Source organism: Dermacentor andersoni, chromosome 1 (assembly GCF_023375885.2).
Source record: "Dermacentor andersoni chromosome 1, qqDerAnde1_hic_scaffold, whole genome shotgun sequence".
NCBI classification, from domain to species: Eukaryota; Metazoa; Arthropoda; class Arachnida; order Ixodida; family Ixodidae; genus Dermacentor; species Dermacentor andersoni.
This window is the reverse complement of record NC_092814.1, coordinates 246,088,316-246,115,033: the sequence shown is the minus strand read 5'-3', so window position 1 is coordinate 246,115,033 and position 26,718 is coordinate 246,088,316. Positions and strand designations below refer to the sequence as shown.

Sequence of the window (26,718 nt, the reverse complement as noted above, 5' to 3'; positions counted from 1 at the left end):
TACGAAGAAGCCACTCTGACGGAACCCACGCCGGCATACCACTTGCTTCAGCTCCTGTGCCATCGGTATCGGCAAAGGCGCGTTCCCACTACGGCAGCAGTAGCGCATGCTTACTAAGCACTTTCCACCGCTTCGGCTATAGCGGCGGTCCCACTTTATCGTCTGAACTAGAGCAGCATATACGCTCACTCTCAGTGACACGCAATAACTTATCTGTAGCATCTCTTGAGCATGATGGGGTGCCGCGCATCGGGGCGCACGAATCGCACTGGAAGCGGGAAAGATTTTTATTCCATGCCGTGGCGTACGGACCGGTCCGTTGTCGTCTACAACAGTATAATTGCCTAGATGGGCGGCGACAGGGCTATCGCTTTTAAAAATTGAATTGTGGGGTTTGACGTGCCAAATCCGTGATCTGGTTATGAGGCACGCCGTAGTGGGGGACTCCGGAAATTTGGACCACCTGGGATTCTTTAACGTGCACCTAAATTTAAGTACACGGGTCTTTTCGCATTTCGCCCCCATCGAAATGCGGCCGCCGTGGCCGGGATTCGATCCCGCAACCTCGTGCTGAGCAGCCCAACACCATAGCCACTATATAAGCAACCACGGCGGGTAGGGCTATCGCTTATAAAACCACCGTGCATGTACATACCCGCCACATTAATCTTTGGAATAAACCTTCGCTATAATTAGTAGCGTTCACAATCCAACGTTCAAACACGCCGAGTTTGGCTACATCATAGGGGACAGCTATCGTTTTCAAATTAACCATACTGTCAGCGTCAAATGAAACGTGAACAGCGGAGTGCGCAGCTCAGGCATAAAGCCGAGACCACACGTACGCTTGCAGACGCGCGCAAGCTCGCGTCCGCGCGACAGCGCGCACACTGGGCTCACTCACAGGTGACTTGGCAGACGCCACTTCGTACTTTGTTATCGACAGTGTTTCAAAGTGCTTCGATATCTATAAACGTAATTGTTATATCTTTATAGCTGTTAGATCAGCACAAAAAGTAAGGAAGAAGCACTTTCTTGCATTATATAAATTTGTTTCACTAAGAGTTGAACGTTCCGCGCCGTAGCTGCGTAGCCAGGCTCCGACGCGAGGCAACCCATTCGCGCGATAAGAGGGAGGAGCTCACGGAGGAAGGAAACTAAGGAGAGGCCCTGACGTCACTCTTTGTGAAGCAAAAGTGAAGCCGGAATTTGGCGTTGCTCATGGCGATGCTCCGCCTTTTGGGCCACCCTCCTCTCTTGTTTACATCTTTCGCGAAACCACGCCGCGCTGCGCGTGGTGTCGCGCGCGGAGCGCGCGCGCTCGCGCAACATCTGGCAGAGCACGGTGCAGGTAACACAGCGCAACAAGACACGGTGACTAACGCAAACCCGCCCACTCAGCGCCTTTGCCACGGACCGAAACACGGCCCGAAACCTACCAGAGCAACACGTGTGAGCGCTCATAAACCATAACAACGCCGCCATTGTGGCCCAAAAGGCGTGGCCATACAACAGAAAAAATAAAAAAGCAGCAAAAAAATGAGAACCTACTACGTCATTTCCGCCACACTTTTCTCCTAGCGCGCGGAGGGGGTAGGGCCTCTCCTTAGTTTCCTTCCTCCGTGGAGGAGCTGTTCCCTGAGATCGCGCCGCGTTTCGACGCGTTCGAGCCATGCTGCACCGTCTGCGCATGCGTGGGCGCGCGAACGCGAGTTTGCGCGCGTCTGCAAGCGTACGTGTGATGGGCTTAAGTGAAAGTATAGTTAGTGCGCGCCGTCCATTCATCACCACTGACAGGCGCGCACATCAAGTTCAGCCGCACTGCGTTCGTTTGGGAGTCAGCTGTCATTGCTTGAAGCACACTCTACACTCTTAGGCAAAGTTACACCCTTTGGCTTGCCCCTTCTGCCACACAACAATAATCGTTATCTGCCTTCATGCGTTTCCTTTCTTTAACGCTGCGAGCCCGGTACTTTCCAGTAACGAACGGCACGCGCGTTATCAGCATAGAACAGTTTACACCCTTTGGAGTGCCGCTTCTGATAACGCGCGTGCCGTTCGTTACTGGAAAGTCCCTGGCTCGCAGCGTTAAAGAAAGGAAACGCATCAAGGCAGATAACGATTATTGTTGTGTGGCAGAAGGGGCAAGCCATAGGGTGTAACTTTGCCTAAGAGTGTAAGAAGAGATTACACCCTTTGGCGTGCCCCTTCTGCCACACAACAATAATCGTCATCTGCCTTGATGCGTTTCCTTTCGTTATCGCTGCGAGCCCGGAACTTTCCGGTAACGAACGGCACGCGCGTTATCAGCATAGAACAGTTTACACCCTTTGGAGTGCCCCTTCTGATAACGCGCGTGCCGTTCGTTACCGGAAAGTTCCGGGCTCGCAGCGATAACGAAAGGAAACGCATCAAGGCAGATGACGATTATCGTTGTGTGGCAGAAGGGGCACGCCAAAGGGTGTAATCTCTTCTTAGAGTGCACCTGCTGCGTCACGGCGCAAGTTTTTCCCCATTGCCAGAAACCGGCGTAGTTCTTGCGCGCGCTAGGAGTGCCTTTTTCCTTTCCACTTAGCCCCTGTGGTTAGCAATATCTAGGTGGTGGTGTTGTTAGTATACTCGCGGACAACTTTCTGTGGCTATGAAGGGAAAGCTACGGATGCAAAGCGCGCACAAGTGAGAGCGCTTCTGAAAAGACTCCCGCGTTTTAATCCAGGTTAGTTTAGGCTGGGGAAGACAAAACATAAACACCTTATTAGCAACAGTTAAAAAAGACAGAGTACACCACTGAGTGTAAAGTTTTACGTACTTTGCGGCTTTTCCCTTCCGCGTATGGGGAAACGCGAAACCGTCGCACGTGGAAGCTGCGTCGATTCAGTGTCTGTTACGAGCTACCAAAAGCACTGTCAAACGCTGCCGGACTACTTGGCGTGGTAACACATGTGCAACAGCCACGCGCCCGTAGCTTTCCCTTCATACACTCTTAAACAAATGTACTATCGTGAGCAATATGAGCAGGAACACGCGAACGCGTGGCAAATAGCCTCGAAACCGAGTTAGCGCGATACGCGGATGGCGCTGTCGAAAACAGAGGCGAAGGGCGCGCTCTTCCGCTAACTGTTTGAACTCCCGCCTCGCTAGCGTTGCTACGAAACGGCAGCTGATTTTCACCGGCCGCTAGCAATGATAAGGTGGTTATTAGTAGCGAGTAGTTACGGAGTCGCCATCTGTCGGAAGCGCCTCACTTGCGTAGTATGAGGGATCACGCGGCGCGCTCCTCATAGGTTTCGCTTACGGCGCTCAATAAAAACACCATGCGGCAGCCCTCCTGGACATTTATGCAGGTACTCTCAAAAGGAGGGAAGTTTTTGACTGTCGATATAATAATCTTGGGCAAACTGAAAGCACAGAATCGTTTACAGTCGCTATCTCTTTACCGAATACGTACAGTACGTGAACGCCACTGCGCGCGGTCGCCGCGATGGAGTATCCCGAACTGGCTTCTTGCGTGAAAGGTAGGCAAACGCTGAGAGTAAACTATGTGAAATATGTTCTTATAGTGGGCTGTCTGTATAACCAAATGGGGCATAACAGAATGGAGCCTCAATCCAGCGATCGCACGGGTTCGCATCGACCGACTGCGCGTCTGCATGCATGTCCGCGCACAATGTTTTGCTTTCGCTGTGAGCGCGTTTTCGCACCATGCCGTGAGCTTTAGGCCGCAGCATATGAGCATTTGACAGTACACTAGCAACCATTGTTGCGTGGACGCTATCAGAACTGTTCAAAAATAATTCCGTTTTAGAGACTTCGACGCCTAGCTACGGCGACTGTGATGTGCCGTCGCGACGATTCAGTCTTTTTTTGTCTTCTAAATTCTTGGACATTTCAATAGTATTTCTCAAGTTGCGTCGCACTGTACGTTTATCGGTCTTCTCAGCGTGCGATTTCCCTCTGCTTGATTTTCGTAATCAAGTGCATTAATACATAACACAAACATGACCATATGCCGTGCCTTTTTATAACGTGCGTCTTACCGCTCCGTTTCCGTTCCAGTAAACTTGCCAGTATCTAGCATCAACAAGTTCATAGACCAAACCGTCATGACATTAGCCGGGCAGCGGGCGCGGGCGAGCGCCTCTGTGCGCGATTTATGCTACTCACCGAACATCGCGCAGTCCCGGCGCCGTAGCAGAAATGTTCCTCGCGTCTGTGCTTGCTGCATACCCGAGTTGTAGCCGATGGCTGTCTGCCGGTTATAAGTTTCGCCAGCCAAGCTTCACGCAGCTCCTTGCCCAGTGGCTACGTGTGAATAAGGCTGACACCGGGCTCCGTTGCGTGCGTCCGGCACTGCGGCACCGAGCAGTAGCCTACCATGCTGCACGCCTCCAAAGGCAGCCACTACCTATTATAGTACTTTCAAATGTTGTCAAGCAGACACCCAAGGCGGTAAAGCCTCACCACTTAAACAGAACCGCGGCGCAGGTGGGACTTTAAACTTTCGTTTTCAGCTCGCTTCGGCGCTTCCGAAGCAGCCGACGCGGCCGCTGTGTCCACGTGATCCCTCATGCCACGTCACGCCGACGGTGGCGCTAGCTTTTCCAGTGGTCGAGCTCGCCGCCAATAGCATGCAGGGCGTGGCAATGTGTTGCTTATAGTCCTGGGCAAATAATTATCTCCCTCTTGCTCGATGACACGCACGGAACGTCTGGCAGTGATACCGGCTTGATACTATAGCGCCTGTAATAGCGTTCACGCGCAGGAAAAAACAGTATTGTTTTTTTTTACACCTATTTTGCTGTATCCTGGTTCTCGTGAACGGAGATTTGCACGCAGCAGTTGGTTGAAAAGTGTTTATTGGGCTTTTGCGACGCGGTAACAAACTTTGAATGCACATAAAAAAGTACCCCAATATATCAGCATTACTATAGCTTGCCCTTTTCTTGCGTCTTTGGTGGGCTAATAACGGGTAATGGTTCCGCCGGCTTTAATGACGGCCTCCATTCTCTTTGGTAGAAACCCGTAGAGAGCATCGACGAAAGCTGTGTCACCTTGAAGACGTTTCCACTCTTCTTGTATAGCTTCCCATGCAGTTCATCAGCGGTCGCCAAGTCCAAGGAGAACGTGGAAATGTTATCATTCATACGTGCCCAAACATGCTCTATTATGTTCACGTCCACACCCTTCCCGCACCAATCAAGGCGCATTACCCCTCATTCATCTAAAAGACGTGTCACGACCTTTGCTGTATGCACAGGAGACAAGTCCTGTTGCAATATATAGTACCCATCCGGCAGTGGACCATGCAATGTATATGTGACCATCTCGTGCTCCAGCAATGTGCAATAAGCAGCACTCGTAACTCTCCCGGAGATTCTTACAAGGGAACTTAGGCCGTCTGGCGAAGTAGCCGCCCACACGTTTACTGACGTGCGTCCGCTTGCGGCCACCTCCTTGTTGTTCTGCGGATAGAAGCGTGTGTTCTCCATGCGCCACACTCATTTGTGCTGGTCCCAGCGGCCCGAGAAAGTATATTCGACGGAGAAGATTACGTATTTCCAATCCGCCATCTTCCATGCTGCGGTGATTGACAGCGAACTTCAGGCGAGCAGTTGTGTTGGCAGCTGTGAGAAGAGGCTTCTGAGCGGCGATGCGACTACGGACTGCGGCTTCCCTTAACCTTTGCCGTACTGTGCTGTCACTTACATTTGCCAAGTCAAGAGTACTGCGCACGTCCTTCGCAATTTGAAATGGCTTCTCATTGACTGCAGCAAAAATTTGTACGTATTGAACCGGAGACTCATATCTGGTTGACCTCCCTGCCTTTCCTCTTCACTCTCTCTCTCTCTCGTACGTATTGGTACATCGACGTGGCGCGGGGTTGCCTCTTGTGCGGCGCACACTTAATGCTTCCTTCATCTCAGTATGCTTAGACTATCCTGTTGACCGTCTTCAACTGGCAGCCTGTCAAGGCAGCAACATTGCGGTGCGTGTAACCTTTCTTTGACAATTCGACGACTTCATCACGCTTATGCAAAGGCACTCGCGACATCGTTAGGCGCTGAAACACATATGACTGCTAGGCACGGACAGCCGTGGTCTACTTTATAAGCACATTCCACAAAAGAAAAGATAACACAGGCGTATCAATGCTAATCCAACACTACCTAAATGCGAGCAAATCCTGTGTATCACGGCAGGCTGCGTCACGGCCGATCCCTCAGAGTTACGTAGCCTGACGGATCATTGGATGTGGCTACGCGCGCTCATATGAACTCATATCATCGCTAGCGGCTGGTGACACGCAATCAGCTGCCGTTTCGTAGCAGTAGCGAGGCGGGAGTGCAAACAGTTAGTGGAACCGCGGCGCTATTCCCACTTTGTTTCCGACAGTGGCCGCCGCGAATCATCCCACGTCGGGCTCGAGGCTATTTGCCACACGTTCGCGTGTTCCCTCTCATATTGCTCACGACAGTACACCCTTTGGGTCGTACCTTGCCGCACAACGATAATCGTCATCTGTCTCGCCTGCGTTTCCTCCTTGAAAACGCTGCGCTCGCTACTTTCCTGTCGAGAATGCTCTGTCATGCTGATATAATGCACATTTCGTTCGTGACTTGGAAGTACCGTGCTCGCAGCGTTAAAGAAAGAAAATGCGGACGAGACAAATGAACAATAATCGTCATCTGTCTTGGCCGCATTTCCTTTCTTTAACGCTGCAAGCCCGGGGGGTATTCTGTAAGAGTCCACCTAGTGGACTGTCCATTTCGGTCGCTGGTGATTGGCTCGGGCCGCTCGTCTCCTCCTCTCCCGTACAGCTGCATCCAATCAGCAGCGGACAAAATGGACAGTCCACTAGGTGGACCCTTACAGGATACTCCCCCTGGACTTCCATAAAGAAAGAAATACAACAAGAGCGGACACTCCCAAGAGCCCAGCGGCCGAATTGACTGTAGCGCACCAAGCGGATGGGATCAACACCTTCCGGTTTCGGTTCTGGGCGCGTGCGTCTTGAACGCCAGCTGGTACACGCCACGCCGGCTCCGCTGATCGGCGCGACAATTTTTTTTTTTTTTCGCTTCTACTACTGAATTACGCGCGGCCTTTGCGCGGAGTCTGTTTATTTACTAAAAATGATTGCGAACGATCTTTACAAACCTCCAATCAATCTGTGCCACATGCAATTAAATAAAGTAAACTCAAGATGTCTTCTGAAATTATGAAATGTTTATTTTGCTCTATATAAGTGCTCATTCCTGGCTTTTTGTGCATTCATCCAAAGTTGTGGCCCGAGGTAAGCAACAGTAGTTTCCATACAAAGCTCCACCGGACGCCATCAGCTGAAAAAGAGTAAATTACAAGCATGTATCATATTGATATACAGACCTAACAGGAATAATGCGTGTAGGGGCGAAACGTGCGTAAGGTGTGAATGGGTTGGATTACAAAGAAATTCACTTTTACATACATTTCGTAGCAAATAGACTCCTCCCAAACAATGCCATAAAATATGAAGAAAGCTGATTTTCAAGCATTCTTCATTCCCGGGCCTTATTTCCTGCCCTTTAAAGGGACCCTGAAACGATTTTGACGACTTTGTACAAACATACTGAGTCGTTAGATTAGGTCTTTCTGACCATTAATTGACGCATCCAGGTGCTCTGCGTAAAGCGTGTAATTTATTATAAGGTTTTAAAAATGTACATTGCTGCCGATCGCAGCACGCTGCTCGGCAGAATTTTCAGCCGCCCCTACCCATGTGACATAAATCGCTCTTTTAGGGCGAGCTATCCAATGGGCTCCGTAGGGCAAGTCATCGATAATTTTTCCTCCTTTATGGTGAACAAATTATGTTCGTAATATTTGGAATGTTAGTTAATTTGTTTCTCTAGACCGTTTAATCGGGCGGGGAGGATAGGGTGCGCGGAGAGCCTTTCCTCCTCTCTGGCTTGGGCGATCCGGCGCGGCGCTGCTTGAAAGTATTGCTGTCGCGTGCTGCGGAACGATTTCGGAATATTTTAGATCGTACTTTGCGAAATTTACGCCATGTCCGTTCATATAAGGTCGTCAGGGAAGCCTTTCGGTGCATCGGTAACTACAGTAGGCGGAAATATCTCTTGGGGGCGCAAAAATGTGACGCGTTTTATCAGCCGCGGTGTACGCACATTATCAGTCGCGGTGCGTGTATGTGTTGTTTACTATTTTGCTTATATCGATTTTAATTCAACAAAGAAAACCGGTGTCTCTGTATTAGCAGCATGAAATGGTAAATCTGCTCACTATCGAATCGCTTGGCGTAGGGAGTAAAACAAAGCATAAGAGCGCATGCTCGTGCACGACCAACCTAAGGCAACCACGAAACATCTAAGCGGCAGGCACTATCAAATATTTGTGATGCACCGGCATCGTTCTCGCGCATTTCAAGTCTAGTAGGCTTCAAATTACCATATGTCTACGCTAGCCTTCCTGCATGAGGCCGATGGCGCTGCTCAACACAGCGATCACTGCGGTTGGTGAACCAGCACGATACATATGTAAGCTGTGCGCTTCGGCATTGCCTTTTTGGCCTGTATACAGCCATAATATATGAGAGGGATCGCATAAAAAGAATGCGATGCCTATTTCTGAGGACAAAATTTCCGTAATACGTGTGAGTGCGTCGTAGAGAACGGAACGAACACAACCGAAAAAAAAAATTCGGTTATCATCTTTCTCGAAAAAGCAAGAGAAAACGGGGTAACGCCGCAATAGGACCTCGCATAGTCATGCCGCACAACGTTTATAAATATATAACCGCTGATGCCGTATGCTTGGACCGTGCGGTATATAGAACAAAGATATATGTAATCCAGCACCTACCACTGCTTAGGACGCTCGCGCAGTTCCTAAACAGTCCATTTGCTGGAAAAGCTTAATTCAGACTGTAAGGTATGCTGCTATTACTTGCCAAAACTATTTTATTCAGGGGCGGAAACCTCATCCATCGAACCAAGTAGTCACGCAATGTAACCTGCAGCGAACAGTTTGAACGCTTGTCAAAGTATAACATCACAGCTCCTATCGTAGCAGAACGGTACCCACGCTGTTACGATCGTCGCGTATGTTTCATGGCTCCTAAATCTCAGCTTAGAAATAGAGGATAATACTGCAATAGGTCACATTAGTGATTGGAACATTCAGAAATACACAATTGGTCTCTGAGGCTGATTGTAGGCTCAAATATGCGCGCACACATCGCGCTGCGTGTTCCGTCCACCTCAACGCCAGCAGAAATTCCGGCCATGACGCCTTAAACCACTTCAGCTCGTCTCACAGAACCGTTTACCACGTAGAATACGCGCATCGTACTAAACAGACCGCACGACCGCGAAAACAAACGCCAGAACCTACCGCGGAGCGTATACCTGCCATGCAAAAGACCGCTTTCACCCAAGCCAGTATGGCGCTGCTCATAGGCGGCGCCACTGCGTTCACAATATGGCGGCGTCTACGAAAAAACGGTCTATAAAAAGAAATAGAATACACAAGAACAATTTCTCACTACACTTGAGCACTTCCGGCACACAACAAGCGTCGTCTGCGTGTATTACAATGTGCTCTATTTTGACGTGAGCTCCGCAATCAGTCAGTCTGTCTTTTCGCGAGCACTATGATTAGACTTTGTTGCGTTGCGGACTGCAAACGTAGCGACTGGCAATATGTCAAGCTGCGACATCGTGTCCCTCTGCAAGGCAGCAGACGAGCGGACTGGCTGCATCGGACTGCCGCCATCCGGTTGGCGCCAGGATTTGCGCGTTTTCAGCCGTCACTTTACACCGGAACATTACTATCGCAGTAGCATTTCGCGAGTCCGGTATTAGGGTAAGCGCAAACGCAAGGGGACAGGCAGTGTTGCCACGGCACATTAAAAGATAGATTTTTTCGCGAATAATCAGTAGAAATCAGTAGATTTTTAATTTCAATTTTTGCACTCAGTTTATGAGCCCACAAATTCAGCGCTTATATTAGTACTCTGTTGAAGTATTTGTAACTTCCAGGAAATAGTACAAAAATTGACCCCGAGATTCTTAGCGATACTTTTGAAAAACCCCGGGATCTAGAGAGCCATTGTTAAGCACGAATTTAGAAACAGTGAAGCCCTCCGATGGCCTATTCAAAGGCGTCAGATGGTAGTTAGGACCCGCCGTGGTTGCTCAGTGGCTATGGTGTTTGGCTGCTGAGCACGAAGTCGCGGGATCGAATCCTGGCCATGGCGGCCGCATTTCGATGGAGGCGAAATGCGAAAACACCCGTGCACTTAGATTTAGGTGCACGTTAAAGATCCCCAGGTGGTCGAAATTTCCGGAGTCCTCCACTACGGCGTGCCTCATAATCAGAAAGTGGTTTTGGCACGTAAAACCCTATAATTTAATTTTTTTATGGTATAGTATCTTCAGACAGGGGTAATTGGAGATCGCTGGGAGAGGCCTCCATAGGCCTCCGTGCTGCAGTGCACATAAAGATAGGTTGTCATGATGATGATGATAATGGTGGTTTCATAGTTGTGGGATTCGGTAGTGCAGCCACTTCCACAAATTCATCGCCTCACCTTTTCCCATAGAGCATAGAAACTCTATGCCTTTTCCCCACTTTGCTCAAAGACAGAGGTAGCGCCACGTTTGAGAGTCTGGAAACGCAAGAATGTATGTTAACCTCGGAGCCAACCACGTTTTTTCTCTCGCTAGGTGGCATTACATTAATATAACCTCTGTAACCTCTGTGACCATCCATCCATCCATCCATCCTCTGTACTGAAAAAGTTGCAGATTTCACTTTCGTTTCAGTAGAAAAGCAAGAAAATCAGCAGATTCAAGCGCTTTATCACTGAATCAGCAGATTCAAGCGCTTTATCACTGAATCAGCAGAAAACTTTAAAAATCAGTAGATCTACTGATAAATCAGCAGCCATGGCATCACTGGGGACAGGGCCTGGCCGTTTGACTGTCTTTTCACAGGATGAGCAAAAGCGCAAATATGAATGGTCTGCACGGTGCAGCCATCTGGTGGCACAGAGCTCAACTACACACAGTAGCAGTAACGAAATGTATTCTTTGCTGCTGGTGCAAATTTTTTGCAGGAGTGTAATCGTTAAATGTTGTTTTTGTAAATGTTTAAAATGTTTTACACTTGGTTAGGGCAATACTAGCTCTTTGTTTGGCTGGTTAAGCTCTGCGCCAACAGGTGGCTGGACCGTGGAGACCGATCAGGCAGCTCACGTACATCTACACTAAAGTTCCTTCATGAGCTTGGGTTTATGCCTCCACCATTCCGTCGAAATGCCCAGCTCGCCTGTGGTTACCGGAATACCAGACATGTTCGGCGCTGCGACAGAATGCTCGCAGCGCACGCTGTTTCGATAGCTCTTGCTTGGGGTCGACTGCCAAGCAGCCCGCAGAGAGTTTGGAGAGGCTTCGCGCGCTCGCTCCTAGAGAACCGGAAGTCGACGACACGACATGCCATCATGATGCAGAGCCAGTGAAGGCGGAGCTTAGCCCCGATCACTCGGCAAACGAGTTGAGGAGACAGTGCATGGCTATGGAGGAGGGTAACTTGTAATCCTCCGTAGCTCTCTTAATTTGATACGTTTCACACAAATTGTGGTGCTAATGATTAACTTTAGCTGTACCCCACGCGTCTATAAAATTTGTCCGAACCGTTTCAGGGGCCCTTTAAGAGCACAAATACACGGGCGACTGCGTGTTTCCAAAAGAACTTGGCTTCAACCGACGTGATAGTACGCTGCGTATACAAAAAGCGGCCACTACACATGCTCTCAACCAGACCACGCTAGACGCTCGCAGAATGCCTTCTAGTTGCACTCGAGACAAATTCGTGGGTGCAAAGCCTCTTTTCAGTCGCTCAGAAGACCAAATTTTCAAGTTCTTGGTTTTGGAGCTCCTTGGCGTTATTTTTTGTGCGTCCTGCCGGCGCAAGCAACACACTCCTGTGTTATTACTCTTGGCAGTCGCTCATCATGTTTTCGATAAGCGTAATTACCGAAAGAAGGTTATGTTGTTGCAGGGCCATAAAAAAACTTCGCAAACTTGCCCCACTAAAAGTTATCATCATCTGCCTATTCATGTCGACTGCAGGACGAAGGCCTCTCCCTGCGATCTCCAATTACCCCTGTGCTGTGCCAACCGATTCCAACTAGCACCCCCCGCAAATTTCCTAATTTCGTCGCACCATCTAGTCTTCAGCCGTCCTCTACTGCGCTTCCCTTCTCTTGGTACCCATTCTGTCACCCTGATGGTCCAACGGTTATCTAGTCTGCGCACTACATGACCTGCCCAGCGCCATCTTTTTTCTCTTAATGTCTATTAGAATATCGTCTATACCCCTTTGCTCTCTGATCCAAACCACTCTCTTTCTGTCTCTTAAAGTTATGCCTAGCATTCATCGTTCCATCGCTCTTTGCACGGTCTTTAACTTGTTCTCAAGCTTCTTTGTCAGTCTCTAAGTCTCTGCGCCGTATGTAAGCACCGGTAAAATGCACCGATTGTATACTTTCCCTTTCAATGATAATGGTAAGCTCCCAGTCAGGAGCTCATGATGTCTGCCGTATACGATCCAACCCATTTTTATTCTTGAGTGAATTTCCTTCTCATGGTCAGGGTTCCCCGTGATTGGTTGACCTAGGTAAACGTACTCCTCCACAGACTCTAGAGGCTGACTTGTGATCTTGAACTCTTGTTCCCTTGTTCCACTAAAATTCAGTACACGCCAAACTGTCATGACAGCCGGCTTGCTTTTTTGCTAACTGCTTCACGACTCCATGCGTAACCAGCATGCCTTGAAAGTATTCCAAAAGGTTACGAAATTAATTACAATAATTTTGGGGGTCAGGAAATGCGTCACGATCTTCTCCCAGTAAGATTCAGTAAACGCGAAACTGCAGCACACAGCTAAACTGTTTTTCGCTAACTGCGGCACAACGGCAGGCGCGGCAGGCGTACCTCAGAAGTATCCCATAAAGTAGCTAAATACAATAATGTTGGGGGTCAGGGAAAGCGTCACGAACTTGTCCCTGTAAGATTCAGTACATGCGAAGTCGTCACCACAGTCGAGCTGCTTTTCGCTGAGTCACAAAGGCGGGTGCGGAAACCATGGCCAAAAACTACCGAAAGAAGTTACAATAACGTTGGGGCTCATAGAAAGCATCGCAAAATCTCTCAGTATGAGTCATTAACTCAAATTAACTGCGCCAGAAAGGCCGAGCAATTTTTTGCTAACTGTGTCACTATAGTCTGGGTTTCGTGCCATAAGCCTAAATCTGCTTGAAATGCGTCGCAGACTGTCGCAGTCCAATAGTGCAGTGGTGCCATGTCGAAATACAGAAGGAACGCAAGAAAACGCTGGGAGCCCCATAAACGGGCTACATCCAGAAGAGACGTGTCGCCGAACAGGCGAAGTTCACATGCGCAGCCTGCCTCGCTCGCTTCGGTGGCAGGGTGCCACGTCTGGTGCTTGACGCATCATATGGTGCGTCTGGCGTGCCACTATCTTGATACTAGGTAACGCAAGAAGAATAGGTCGCGAAGTATAAGTTCATTTATACGCAACACTTTTCAGTTTTAGCAGGGAATAAAAAAAAATAAAACATTGCCTGTAAGTTCATTTCACATTCTTTTTTCCGATGCTCACATCAACTAACGGATGGAGTTGACACTAGGCGTGACATGTTTCCTGTTGCCAGTTTTCGCCGAGTGTCCCCTCTTGTTTAGTTCCTTTCTCTATGGTACTTCCAAGTCACGAACAGCATGCGCATTATCAGCATGACAGTGCATTCTCGACAAGGAAGTAACGAGCGCAGTGTTTTCATGAAAGGAAATGCAAGCAAGACAGATAATGATTATCGTTGTGTGGCAAATATACACCTCAAAGGGTGCAACAGTTTTTTAGAGCAAGAGTGTAGCCACAGAAAGTTGCCCGCAAGTATAGTAATACGAGTGCCTTCACCGTAACGCTTCGAATGAAATGGCAGGCCTTTGCGCAACTCTGTGAAGCATATACAGATGCACTACTGAGGGAGACTTTGCAGCGGCACTTGGTTTCGCTTATGCAAATTACAGGTTTTTCCACTCCAATTATTCCAAACGATGGGTTATTTATTTAGTCCAAGCGCCAGTCGATTTAATTATTTCTCCACACAATTTAATCCAAGCGACATAGAAATGAATCCAAATGCCAGATGATTTGTTCCCAGCACTTGCGACTTTAATCCAAGCTGGACCTCCAAGAACCTTGGAACTGCGAGGCAAGCAAAATTTTGTGCAAATGTTAGGAGTTGGAACCCTTTGTTCAAAATAAAAGAGCAAGATGGAAGACCAATAGCTTTCCTCCAATGTGACTAACGACAACGTTTGAAGGATTTTAAAGGCAAGTTTTGTTTGCCTCTTCTTTCGACTTTCCTGTGCTGCTGCTGTTGCTGTCTTGCACGCCACGTCGGGGGTGGTTCAGAGCGTCTATACAGGGTGTCCCACGCAACTTGAGCCAACCATTAAAAATATCCAAATGCCACGTAGCTGGACAGAACCAAGGTAATGTTGCTTGCCGTCACTTGGAGATATTCAGATTATTTTTTGCATTCAGGCTAATTAGGCAATTAGTCTTAATTAACTTCTCAAATAGTATAATTAGGTGAAAAGTGTCAATGAAAAAATTGTAGAGCAACATGAAAAACACCCGATGCAGCTTTCTCCTGCTCAACACGTGCTACATAAAAGTGTTTTTCTGAGCGTGAAACGTTTTTCAGAGTGCACCAGAGTGCACTCTTAAAAAAGTTTACACCCTTTGGAGCCTATCTTGTCCCACAACAATAATCATCATCATCTGCTTTGCTTGTGTTTCTTGAAAACTCAGCGCTCGCTACTTTCCTGTCGAGAATGCTGTGTCACGTTGATAATGCGCAACCTGTTCGCGACTTTTCCCACAACGATAATCGTCATCTGTCTTGCCCGCATTTACTTTAACGCTGCAAGCCCGGTACTCCCAAGTCAGGAACGGCTTGCGCGTTATCAGCGTGACATAGCATTCTTGACAGGAAAGTTGCAAGCGCCTAGTTTTCAAGAATGGAAACGCAAGCAAGACAGACGATTATCGTTGTGGGACAAATATACACCCCAAAGAGTGCAACCATTTTACGAGTGTGTAGAGTATATACCACTAAAGTGCAATTTGTTGATGAATTATCGCTTGGCTGCAATCAGCATTTTAAAAATCACCCACGTGTTTTAAAGGGGTCTACAACAGTGTCACAGGAAAACAATCCAGCCAGCGGAACTAGGCGTGACATATAGTGCGAGATCTTTGTCAGGATTGAGTGCCTAAAGTGCAACTTGCGCAAAATGAGGCATTGCTCAGCAATTGATAAAAAAAAATGCCTCCCTTAGAGTTACGCCGACCGCGTGGCCCCAAGGTCGGCTTTGCCGCAGTAATCAGTGTCCAGGATTCTTGTACTTGACAGGATTAGCAGCACGGTCATCACTGCTGGAGCTCACTATGTTGACTAACATATGGTCACTGTTGTGGGAAACAGCCTCACAGGTGACTGAAAGTTAGCAGGAAGTATGAGACTCAGTCCTGTTGAATCGCTGTTCTGCAGTAATTTCTTCATGTTTACTGTTACAAATACCCTCCGCCCCACAACAGCTTAAATCAGCATGAAGCGACCTCTTGGAGGAGGCTGCAAACAAGAACATACCCAAAACTAAACACACTAAGCAAGATGTTTCCCACCCAGTATAGAGACATTTGCCCCTGGTGTGGCGCCAAGCCCACCTTATATCACATTACATGGGGATGCGTTCACAATCAACAATTCCTTCAAATAAAAGACCCAAGTGCGGAGCAGTGGGAGAGGGTGCTCTCCAGCCGTGACCCGAAAGTCCAGCATGGACTAGTAAGGCACGCTCACCGAGTAGCCACCCTCAGTGGTGCCCTGGAATAGGGGCGTCGACCATGCGCAGATAGGGAAGAAGACCATGAAGACGGCCGACCACCTCTGCCACCGCTAATTTCTAAGCAATTAGAGCAAATAAAGTTTTTCCTCCTCCTCCTTAGGTGTTACACTTGTACAATCCTTGTAGCTTTACCTGTCTACAGATAATTATGTTTATGATGAAGTTAGTGCTTAAATATTAAAGCATGATGTTATGTAGGGGCATGATGCACGGTGCTATCAAGTATGGTTTGCATGCAGTATCTGCTGGCCGCACATTTATTTTCAAGTACTGTGGCAATTTTTATGAAAGGGAACACACAATCGCGGCGCCGCGGCGAGAGGCAAAAATAAAAGTAGAGAAGGACGCCATTCCTTCTGCTTGCACCTTTGTACCGAACATATGTTTTTATTCTTAGCCTGCCTTGTGACACGCCTGGGAGCAGCAACCGTTTCATTAGAATTTGATAAGGACGCACCAAGGAGGTTAAAGAAAAACTGCTGGAGTGGAAGTTGCCTATACTGGCCTATGGGCTCGGGTGAAGCCGCCGCCGGCCATCCTGTGGGGGGGGGAGGGGCAAGAAGTGGCTTGCCAAGACCTTCGCAGCGCTGTTCGCCGACCTTTCCGGTGGTTTTTAATTGCTTCAGGGATTTTAAAGTTCAAATGCAGCACTGTGAGCTATGAGGCGAGCCATATTGGAGGTCTCCGGATCATAGATATCCGAGTACTCGGGCATTTTCCCATTTTATCGGCATCAATATGCAGCTGCCGCCAAGTAGAAGAAAAATTAGCGCAATAATTAGCGTTTGTTCACCTTCTTTAATGTAGAAATTCAGCAATCATGAAAGCTGTCGGAACAAGAAAAATTAAAAACTAATAATGTAGCATGAGAAATAGCATTACATGCAACAAACATAAGTACTCATTATTATCTTCATTATCATCAAGTGTTGCCGGTGCTTTAGCATGCTCATTGCATGGAGAGTCTCGGAACATTGGTAGCGGCTGTTTCCTTTTAGCCTGAAATATAAAATTTCCCTTTATTTTAGCGCAAGGCAGTGCAGATCTGCAGCTTTATCTAAATGAGGACAATGCTAACATGTCAACGATTTGTACGTCACCTTTCCTAAAAACACCCGAGCGCGCAGCATATTTTGGTATCCGCACAGCACCGCTCATGGCAAGATACGACGACCCGAAATACATAAGCTGCGGCGACCAGCATGCTTTTGCCCCCCGCAAGATGATGCCGCCGCGGCTTCACTTGACGGGCACTCCCTCCACTCCAGCAGTTTTTCTTTATACTCCTTTGGACGCACTGTATCGCTGTAAACGGGGAGCATGACATGATCACCCTATCAGTACGGTCTTCCGTTCTTCGTCGCTCGCATGCTGTGTCAATGCAGAAAGAAGGTAACGTGCAAGAAAATTCATGGCAAATAAGCAACAGCACACTGAAAACGAAGATGTTTTCAGTGCACTGTTGCTTATTTGCCATGAATCAATACCAACTCGCCCAGTCTTCCATCCTCTTTAGTGCGAGAAGTGTGGGCAATAAAAGGAATGGCACCACTCTTATTTTCACATTTCACTATTTGTCACGCACTCACGTATTTCCATTCATAAAGAAGACGATAGTACATGTAGCACCCATAACTATTTACTTTTAAAGCAAAACGTTTTTGCCTGCCTCCCTAAGGTGTTCCGTGGCTGCTCGGTTGGTTTGTCACTGAGTGGACTGGGCCGATCCCGGATACTGCTGTAATCCATGGTCGCGTGCCAAAGGCTGAGCACACAAAAACTTGCGCTGTGAAAGTAGGTGTGGCATTTGCACCTGCGTCATGGAACTGAAGCGCATTCTCAAAGCCAAGATGGAGCATCTTGCCGGCCAAAGCAGATATTCGATATGCTGTAAAACACTGTGCAGAACACGAACAGTTGCACGCGCGTTGCCACAAAGCCAAAAGAAAAATGTGATGGGAGAATGTGGGTGATTTCTGCGCGTAGTTGGAAATAAAATTACACGCATTGTACGATTCTTTGCATAGCATTTAATTGAAAGGTTTCAAGAACGCTTCGTGTAATGTAGATTCCAAGTGCGTTAGAGCTGCCCTTTTTTTTTTCTTTTTACACGACCAGTCAATAAATACATTTCTGGGGCTGTCTGTGATGTGTGGTTCAGCCATATGAAGCCAATAGTTAATCAAGCTTCTCGGTTAACCTTCTCGTTCGTGTGTGTTTCAGCAGAGTCGCCAGTGCAAACCAAATTGATGAAACATAAGTGAAAGCTTTTTTTTTACATTGCAGCTGGACATAATACGGGCTACCATCAAGAAAGAACTGGGCATTGCAGTAATGGAAATCCGGGATCCAATGGCAATTATTCAAGGTGGAAACGTGCTTTTCACAGGTATGCCCACAGCCACAGTAAGACATTTCTCTTAAATATGGGAAGAAGCATTACATTGAACTAAACATCACAGTTTCTGCCTCCAAATTAAATTTGTGACTTTTACATTACCTATTCCTAAGTGTAAATGAAGTTTATATTTGCTTTTCTCATTAATTCTGTGTTGTATGCCATAAAAGATATCCTTCCTGAAAGCTTCGCTTCCCTACATACAGTAGATCATGGGTGTGCATTGCAGGTCGTGAGTTCTTTGTGGGTATATCAGCTTGGACAAATGAGGCAGGAGCACGGGCACTGGCTGCTGCATTCCCCGAATATCCTGTGACACCTGTAAAACTGCCCAAGCGAAACCATCTCAAGGCCCTTTTGTCCATGGCTGGCCCCGATGTCATCTGCCTGTCAGACAGCCCGGAGGCACAGGCTGTGAAAAGGGTACTGTTCGATATAGTATATTCCGCGGTGACAACCATAACAACAAATCATTTCTTGTATTGTGCAGTGCCAGGTAGCAAATTAGCGCAAACTTATGCCCAATAAGGCTTCAACTAGGACAAGTTGATACGACATCATTCGGTTTACTATTCTGGTCTCAGCACTCTTCATAATTGCGCACATGTGTGTCAGTTTCTTTTATTTGTCCTTTGTGCGACAGTATAGCACAGTGAACAGACCGGTGTCATACCAACTTTAATAGCTTGAGTCAATGCCTTATTGTATTTTATATACTTTTGCGAGTATTTGGTAGTTCACAAATATTTTGCTAAACAGTATTTAGTACTGGAATTTAAATATCGTTAGGTGGCATTTTGTACTCTCGTTAATTTGTTCAACGGGAGTTGACTCGCTGCAAATGCGTCACATCGTTAGCCCTCATTTGAAGAACCATCACCGTGCGGCTCCAATCCACGCTGTGAAGCTGGTTGGCCAGCGAAGCTGTGGTTTCACCTGATCTGATAGACAACACTCTAAGAACAGTTGCACCCTTTGGGGTGTATATTTGCCACACAACAATAATCGTCATCTGTCTTGCTTGTATTTCCTTTCTTGAAAATGCTGCGCTCATTACTTTCCTGTCGAGAATGCTCTGTCATGCTTATAACATTCGCGACTTCGAAGTACCGGGCTCGCAGCATTAAAAAAAGGAAATGCGGACAAGACAGATGACGATTATCGTTGTGTGGCAAATATACACCACAAAGGGTGCAACTGCTTTTGGAGTGAATTTGACACACTGTTAAACAAATGTACACCCCTTTGGGGTGTCTATTTGCCACACAACAGTAATCGTCATCTGTATTGCTTGCGTTTCCTGAAAACGCTGCGATCTCTACTTTCCTGTCGAGAATGCTCTGTCATGCTGATAGCGCGCATGCCGTTCATGACTTGGAAGTACCAGGCTCGCAGCGTTGCAGAAAGGAAATGCGGGTGAGCCAGGCGACGTTTATCGTTGTGTGGCAAGATACGACAAACACTGCAATGCGGCAAACACTGCAATGCGGAGAAGCCGCGTTGCATGGTTGTATGGAGAAGCCGCAGATAAACAAAGTTGACGATGGCAGTGCCACTGCTTCAGCACAGTTTGTCGCTTTCTTCGATGACCAACATCCAGACGACTACTTCTGAAATTTGTCATGCTTTTCTTTTTTAAGTGCTATAATCGCATGGTAAACAACTTTCTTTCTTCGTATTCTGAACTCATTCAGGCATGGCCAAAAGCGCGCGCCAGATGATGGTTCATGGCTGCTGTTTTGCATGTGTTTTGACAGATTGCTCCACTAAGCTGTTTGTAACAAAATATCCAGTGCTAGGTGACATCTCAGACATACAACGGGATTCGTTCAGAAGAAATCGAACATCTACCATAGCTCATATATGCAATTTCGTAAAAGTGATCATCAATTGTGGTAGATAAAATGGGTAGACCACAGGGATAGTGCAGCTCTATCACGATCGTTCATGTCGCGACGAGCTTGGCTCCTGCGAACGTGACGTATGGCTTTCCCTTAAAGGGCCCCTCACCAGGTCTGGCCATCTTGACCTGACAAGCGGAGTGCATAAATTGCGTGATAACGATCGTGTCTGCAAAGTATTACATCGCTACGCACCGCGGAAAGATCTGAAATTTCAAAATTTCAAATAGAACGCAGTTTTCCATTCTCCTCGCGGCCGCCGCGCTCCAAGCCGGAAGGTGACGTACACGTGTTAATGCAGCTAGTGTGCCTACCTACACATGTTCGCTCTGCGACGTCGCTTGTGGTGGCACGCGATTTCAAGAATTATTCAAGGCAACATCTGTTATTTGTGTAATATATTGCCTTGATAGACGAATTAAAGCTTAGGGAAATACGAAAACACACACACCGAATGTCTGCATGTTTTTGTTTTACTTCGCACCACAGTAAGAGAGATTCACTTCCATTTCGTCTGCTTGTTCCCACGTCGTGCAGTCACGCAACCAGAAAACGAAACTGTCATTTTCTACCATATTCCAGCGCAGGATCTTGCTCTGTGAACCGCTTGTGTCTACCTCAGTGTTCTTGTAGCGCAGACTTATACCGCTAGTCAGGCGTCCGTGTGCACAACGCCCAAAATCGTGTGCTGCGCGAAACGAGACAATCGCAACAGCTTGCATGCGACGCCATCAGCGGAAGTGCGCCGCGCCGCAGAAAAGTGAGAAGAAAAAAAATGAAGGCGGGGCCATGACTTATGCATCACGCGATCCTTGAGGTCTGGTATGGGAGAACGCAGGGAAGGAATTTCGCTTGCGCAGGCTAGACGGGGCAAGTCGAGAGAGCGTGTATATTTGCGGCGAAGCTCGCCTCCTGAAATCATGGATTCGCGACAATAAAATATTTCTATCTCGGCTAATAATGAGCCGATTTGAAAAATATGTGAGCAGTTTGCACTAATGGTGCAAGGCTGGGTCACAGTGGAGCTAGTTCCGGCTTTTGCTAGGTTTTGCTAAGTTTTGCGAGGTTATACATGGCTCGCGTAGGTTCATACTAAGTGTTGTTAGGTTTTGCTAAGTTTTTCTATGTTATTGCATGGCTCGGCTACTCAGGCTCATCGGCTCGGCGACGGTGTTTGTCGGCGGCGGCCTCGGCGCGATGGGCAGGATCAGCTCTCCTTCATCGATCATAGTCCTGCTGAGCCGCGCGCCGAGCTTCCTTGCAGGCTGCTTCTTCCTCGGGAGTCTTGCCTTTCTTCGGTCGCCCCGTGGTAGCTGTGCACGCATGTTCACTAGACGAGAGAGGCGACATGTCTGTCAGCGCACCAGCTGCTCAGAGCTTTCTAGCATATCTGTGATGTCACAGCTAAGCAAGCACTTGCTTCTACTCGGCTGGGGAGAGGGAAGGCGAAGTGCACGCATGCCACGGCGAGACTGCGCCCTACGCACATGTGTGATGCGAGGAGGTTGCATAGTTCAGCAATGCACAGCTGGGCCGAGTTTTCTGTCGGCACGAAACAGACTTATGAAAAGATTATAAACGAAATGCGAAAACACCTGTGTACTTAGATTTAGGTGCACGTTAGAGAACCCCAGGTGGTCGAAATTTCCGAAGTCCCCCACTACGACATGCCTCATAATCAGATTGTGGTTTTGGTATGTAATACCCCATATTTTTTTTAACTTTCTTTGGTAATGAAGGGCAAGTTAGAGGGGTGCAGCTAGTGTACTGTGTTAACGTGCCAATTAGTAGTACGGCAGTGTTTGGCAGCGCTTTTGATTTCTTGGAGCAGACACTGAATCAACATATAACTTCCACATGCAATAACTTTGCATTTGCCCAAACGCAGAAGAGAAAAATAGAAAAATAAGTCAAATCTAACAGTTGGTGGTGTATTTTGTCTTAGTTTGCTGTTTTAAATAGCATTGTATTGTGTTCTCTTCCCCATCATAAACCAAAGCGCACAAGAGTTTAGGACTTATTTTTTCAAGAGCACTCTTACTTGCATGCGTTTTGTCTTTGTAGCTGTCCCTTCATTGCCACAGAAATTTGTCCGCAAATATAACTTGCTTCACACTGAATAAAATGTAGTAACAAGGTCCGGCACCATACAACCACCTTTCTTTCCACAACTCACCGGCAGACAGCAATCAAAATGCAGCTGCACAATAACTATATACGCGCCTAACGTTGAGTAAGAGTGAGAACCGAATCGAAGTGCCCCTGCCTTTCCGAAGTTTTTCTGAAGCACCACGTTGTCATGCCGTTCAGCACTTCTGCATAGCTTGTTTCAACCCTGGTTGCATGTTCAAAATCAAGAGGGGCAGGCTATCTAGCGCAAATTCCGCAGCTCTTTCCGTAGGCAAAAGAAAATTTTTGCTATTTGGGCCCTTTGCTTTGTTTCACGAAATAAGGAAGTGCGATAGCGCAGATATTTTGTGCAGTGCATTTTGTAGTACCCACAGCCGTAGCCCGGTGGCTATGGCGTTGCGAGCTCGAGGTAGCGGGTTCAATTCCGGCCGAGGCAGCCGCATGTCGATTGGGGCAAAATGCAAGTATGTTTGTGCACATTTGGCACGTAGGTGCACATTAAAGGACCCCAGGTGGTCAGAATTAATCTGGAGTTCCTCATACCACAGCATTCCTTATAACTATGGTAGTTTTGGCACGTAAAACCCTAGAATTGAATTAAAATTTTAATATAGCGAAGTACTTTTTAATGCGAAGTATGAGTACGGAGGTGGTTTTTCAGTCAGCCTCAAAATGACCACTTTAGTCGTGCCCAACAATTGGTAAAAAGGGCCTAACATATGACATAAGTCATTAGGAACGCAGTATGAAAGTTTCCCGTTTGAAAGTGCTCTCGTGAATCTTCGAGGACAAAATTAAACTCATTACAGCGGAAAACAGGCTTTAGGTGAGGAGTGTGCAACCTGGGAGTTAGATATGGGCACAAGAACATGCTATAAGTGTCCGTAGTGTACCAAAGTACATTTAGCAGCGATTTGGGGTCGCGGTGTCGCTAAGTGTATGGTGGCTAGAAAGGGCAGTGCAGCAGGTGTCATATGTGCACCGTGGGAGAGGAGCGCACAAAATGTGATCAAAATTTTGACCGCCGCTAGGGCTTCTCCGGGGTATTGTCGTCGTCAGGAGTGCATAGCGTCCCCAGCATGGTGGCCGTACATGCATTGAGCCAGCGTGCAATGTGTTAACAGTATTCTAGAAGTGCACCATTTGCTAAACGCATTATTTCGTGGTGCGAGCTTCGCAGAAGGAGGATGTAGCAGCACCATGCCTACGAAAGCAGGCATGTGTTTTTATGTGGCTGAAGAATTGGCACAAATCGTGCACGGCAGAAAAAGGTGTCATTTTTGAGCTCCAAAGGATGCTTTGTGACTTTGCGATGGAACAAGTAGGCCCATAATATAAAATGGAGATACAAAGGACTCATGACCGTCATTTGTAAGCATCTCTTCAATGTAGCCAGCATTCACCGACAAAGCACTTATTGCCATGTAATCAATAGCAAAGTTGTGAAAATACTGTGCAATCAGTCAGCCGCACCTGACACAGGATGCCGTTCAGTGTTTCTGTATGCGCCGAAATATCATGCTGAAGGGAATGAAAACATTGTGAAAAAGAAACTTGTGTACACTGGTGCTGCTCACTTTCAGAGATTATTCCATGTTACCCGCCACAGTAGCCTATGTATTTGCTACGGCGTTGCACTGCTGAGCTCTGTGTCGTGGGTTCGATCCCGGCACAGCGACCACATTCCAGTGGAGACTGAATGCAAAAAGCGCTTGTGCATTGCGTGCACATTAAAGAAGCCCATGTGGTCTAATTAATATGGAGCCCCCGGTACGGTATGCCTGACATAATTAGATCTTAGTTTCGGCGCCTAAAAGAACATAATTTTAAATTGCAACATTCCATATCACAGCTGCTGTTCGTGCAAAAATTAAGAGTACGCTGAAGGCAACCAACAGTGTGGATGCACCGACACTGTTCATTCCGGAGAAGGTTTTGCTGTATATATCACACACCTGCATGACAAATGAAATGTATTGGGCACTATAACAGAACACCAGATCAGTTAACACGAGAAAAAAAAAATTGTGAAAAGGTCAAACGAAATCACTGCACCACGCAGCTATCACTTAATCACATAATCTATGGATGATAACTCTTGCTGCCTGGGGAGAGCTATTCAGGGCCGATTGAGACAGCTTGAGCTTGTTCCCCCCCCCCCCCCTTTTTTTTTATTAGATGATATGCATATTTCGCTCATCAGTTGGTCTGGGTGGCGCAAAACAATTTTTGCCACAGAGGATTGTCAAATGCAAGATTGCAGTTACGTAATTCTTTAGTTGTGGATGACGCGATTGCACTGTAGGCTTCAACTAAAACAGGAATACCAGTGTTTTGTTTACTACTCAGCTTTACTCTATCTGATGTGTGCAGCGACTAAGAAAAAGAAAGGCGCACCGCGTGTCAGACATTCCTGACGTCAGTCACCGCTTCTCGCTCTTTTTGCACATTTAAGGCATGGCAAATGGATAAAAACATGTGCACAATGTATGCGAAAATTAAACTCGCAAAGAAAAGGCGGAAAGGTGGCCTGCATTCAGCTGTAGCTGTAGACCTTTTCATTGGGCGAGGTGGAAATGGTGTGCAGCGAGGCTTTCCTCCTCTCTGGCTTGTGCGAGCTGGTGCGGCACTGCTTAAATGTGTTTCTGGTCGTGCGCTGTGGAACAATTTTGAGGTGTTTTAGCTAGTTCCGAGCGTAATTTACGTGATGTCCGTTTATACGAGGTCATCAAACAACCACTGTGTAGCCTTCAGGTGCAGTAGTAGCCACAGTATCTGGAAATTTCTTTGGCTGTGCAAAAATGTGATGCACGTCATCAGCCACGGTGTATGTATGTGTTGTGAACTATATTGATTGTATCGGTTTTCACTCGACGAAGAGAATCGGCATCTGTGAGTTGCCAGCGTGAATTGGAAAATCTTCTCCCTGTTTGATCACTTGACGTGGGAACTAAAACATAAGAGTGCTCATGCACAGCCAAGCCAATGCAACCCCAAAACATCCAAGCGCCAAGTGTTATAAAACATTTGCATCAGCCACCGGCATTGTTCTCATGCATTTAAAGTCTAGTAAACTTCAAATTGCCATGTCTATGTTAGCCTCCTGTATGAAGCCAAAGGTCTTGTTCAACACAGCAAGCACTGCGGTTGGTAAACCATCACAATTCATACAAGCTTTGTGCTTCGATCAGCATTGCCTTTTTGCCATCTAAGGCATAATATCCAAAAGGGATCGCATAAAAAGATTTGAGCGGCAGTTTGTAAGGACACAATATCCGTAAGATGGGAGAGTGCTTTGTGGATGAATGGACTAACAAAAAAAAATTTTTTTCTTGTCCGGAAAAACAGAAGCATAGAATGTGGGATAACGCAACAATAAGACAACAATAAGCTTGCGTAGTCTGCATTTGGTCTTTCGACCACCCGACAAGTGTGATTCACATTGTACTGTATGCAGTTATTAACCAAGACTATTTTATTCGTGCACGGAAACCTCATGCAGCAGAACGGTACCCATGCTGTTAGAATCATGTGTTTTGTAACTACTCATTGCTGCTAAACCATAGCTTAGAGTTACTGTGAGAACACAGAAGTAAGGTCATGTTCGCGAAACGAATTTTCGGCAATACCTAACTGATCTCTGAGGCCGATTGTAAAAAAATTTAATTCTGGGTTTTTACGTGCCAAAACCACTTTCTGATTATGAGGCACACCGTAGTGGAAGACTCCGAAAATTTCGACCACCTGGGGTTCTTTAACGTGCAGATAAATCTAAGTACACGGGTGTTTTCGCAATTTGCCCCCATCGAAATGCGGCCGCCATGGCCAGTATTCGATCCCGCGACCTCGTGCTCAGCAGCCCAACACCATAGCCACTGAGCAACCACGGCGGGTCTGAGGCAGATTGTAGGCTCAAATGCGCACCCACTGAACTTGGTGCTCTGTCCTCCTTAACACCAGCAGAAACTCCAGCCATGCCGACTTAAATCACCTGAGTATGCCTCACAGAAGTGTTCCCCACGTAGAAGACTCCATTTCATGCTAAACAGACCACATGAGCACGAAGAAACCCGCCAGAAACTGCCACCGAGCTGGTGCCATAGCATACAGCTATGGTGCAGTAGTAGCCACAGTTCACTCAAGCCAGCATGCTGACTGGCCATAGATGGCACCACTGCCTACACAATATGGCAGTCCCAAGAAAAAAGTGGCCTATACGTATGCACCTCCCGGCACATACAGTACCCTTTAAGAAGGGCGCCATGTTTCATTGCCATTTCGTGCAGTT

General features: G+C 47.2%; 1 protein-coding gene across 1 annotated transcript in view; it reads left to right on the top strand.

The window, feature by feature from the left end:
• The window catches only part of LOC126548015 (N(G),N(G)-dimethylarginine dimethylaminohydrolase 1), an 85,423-nt gene that overhangs the window by 11,934 nt on the left and 46,771 nt on the right, over positions 1-26,718 (top strand). Inside the window, exons 2-3 of the mRNA XM_050196094.3 lie at positions 18,288-18,390; positions 18,629-18,822. Of these exons, the coding sequence (XP_050052051.1) occupies positions 18,288-18,390; positions 18,629-18,822 (297 nt within the window). The remainder of the gene's footprint in view (positions 1-18,287; positions 18,391-18,628; positions 18,823-26,718) is intronic.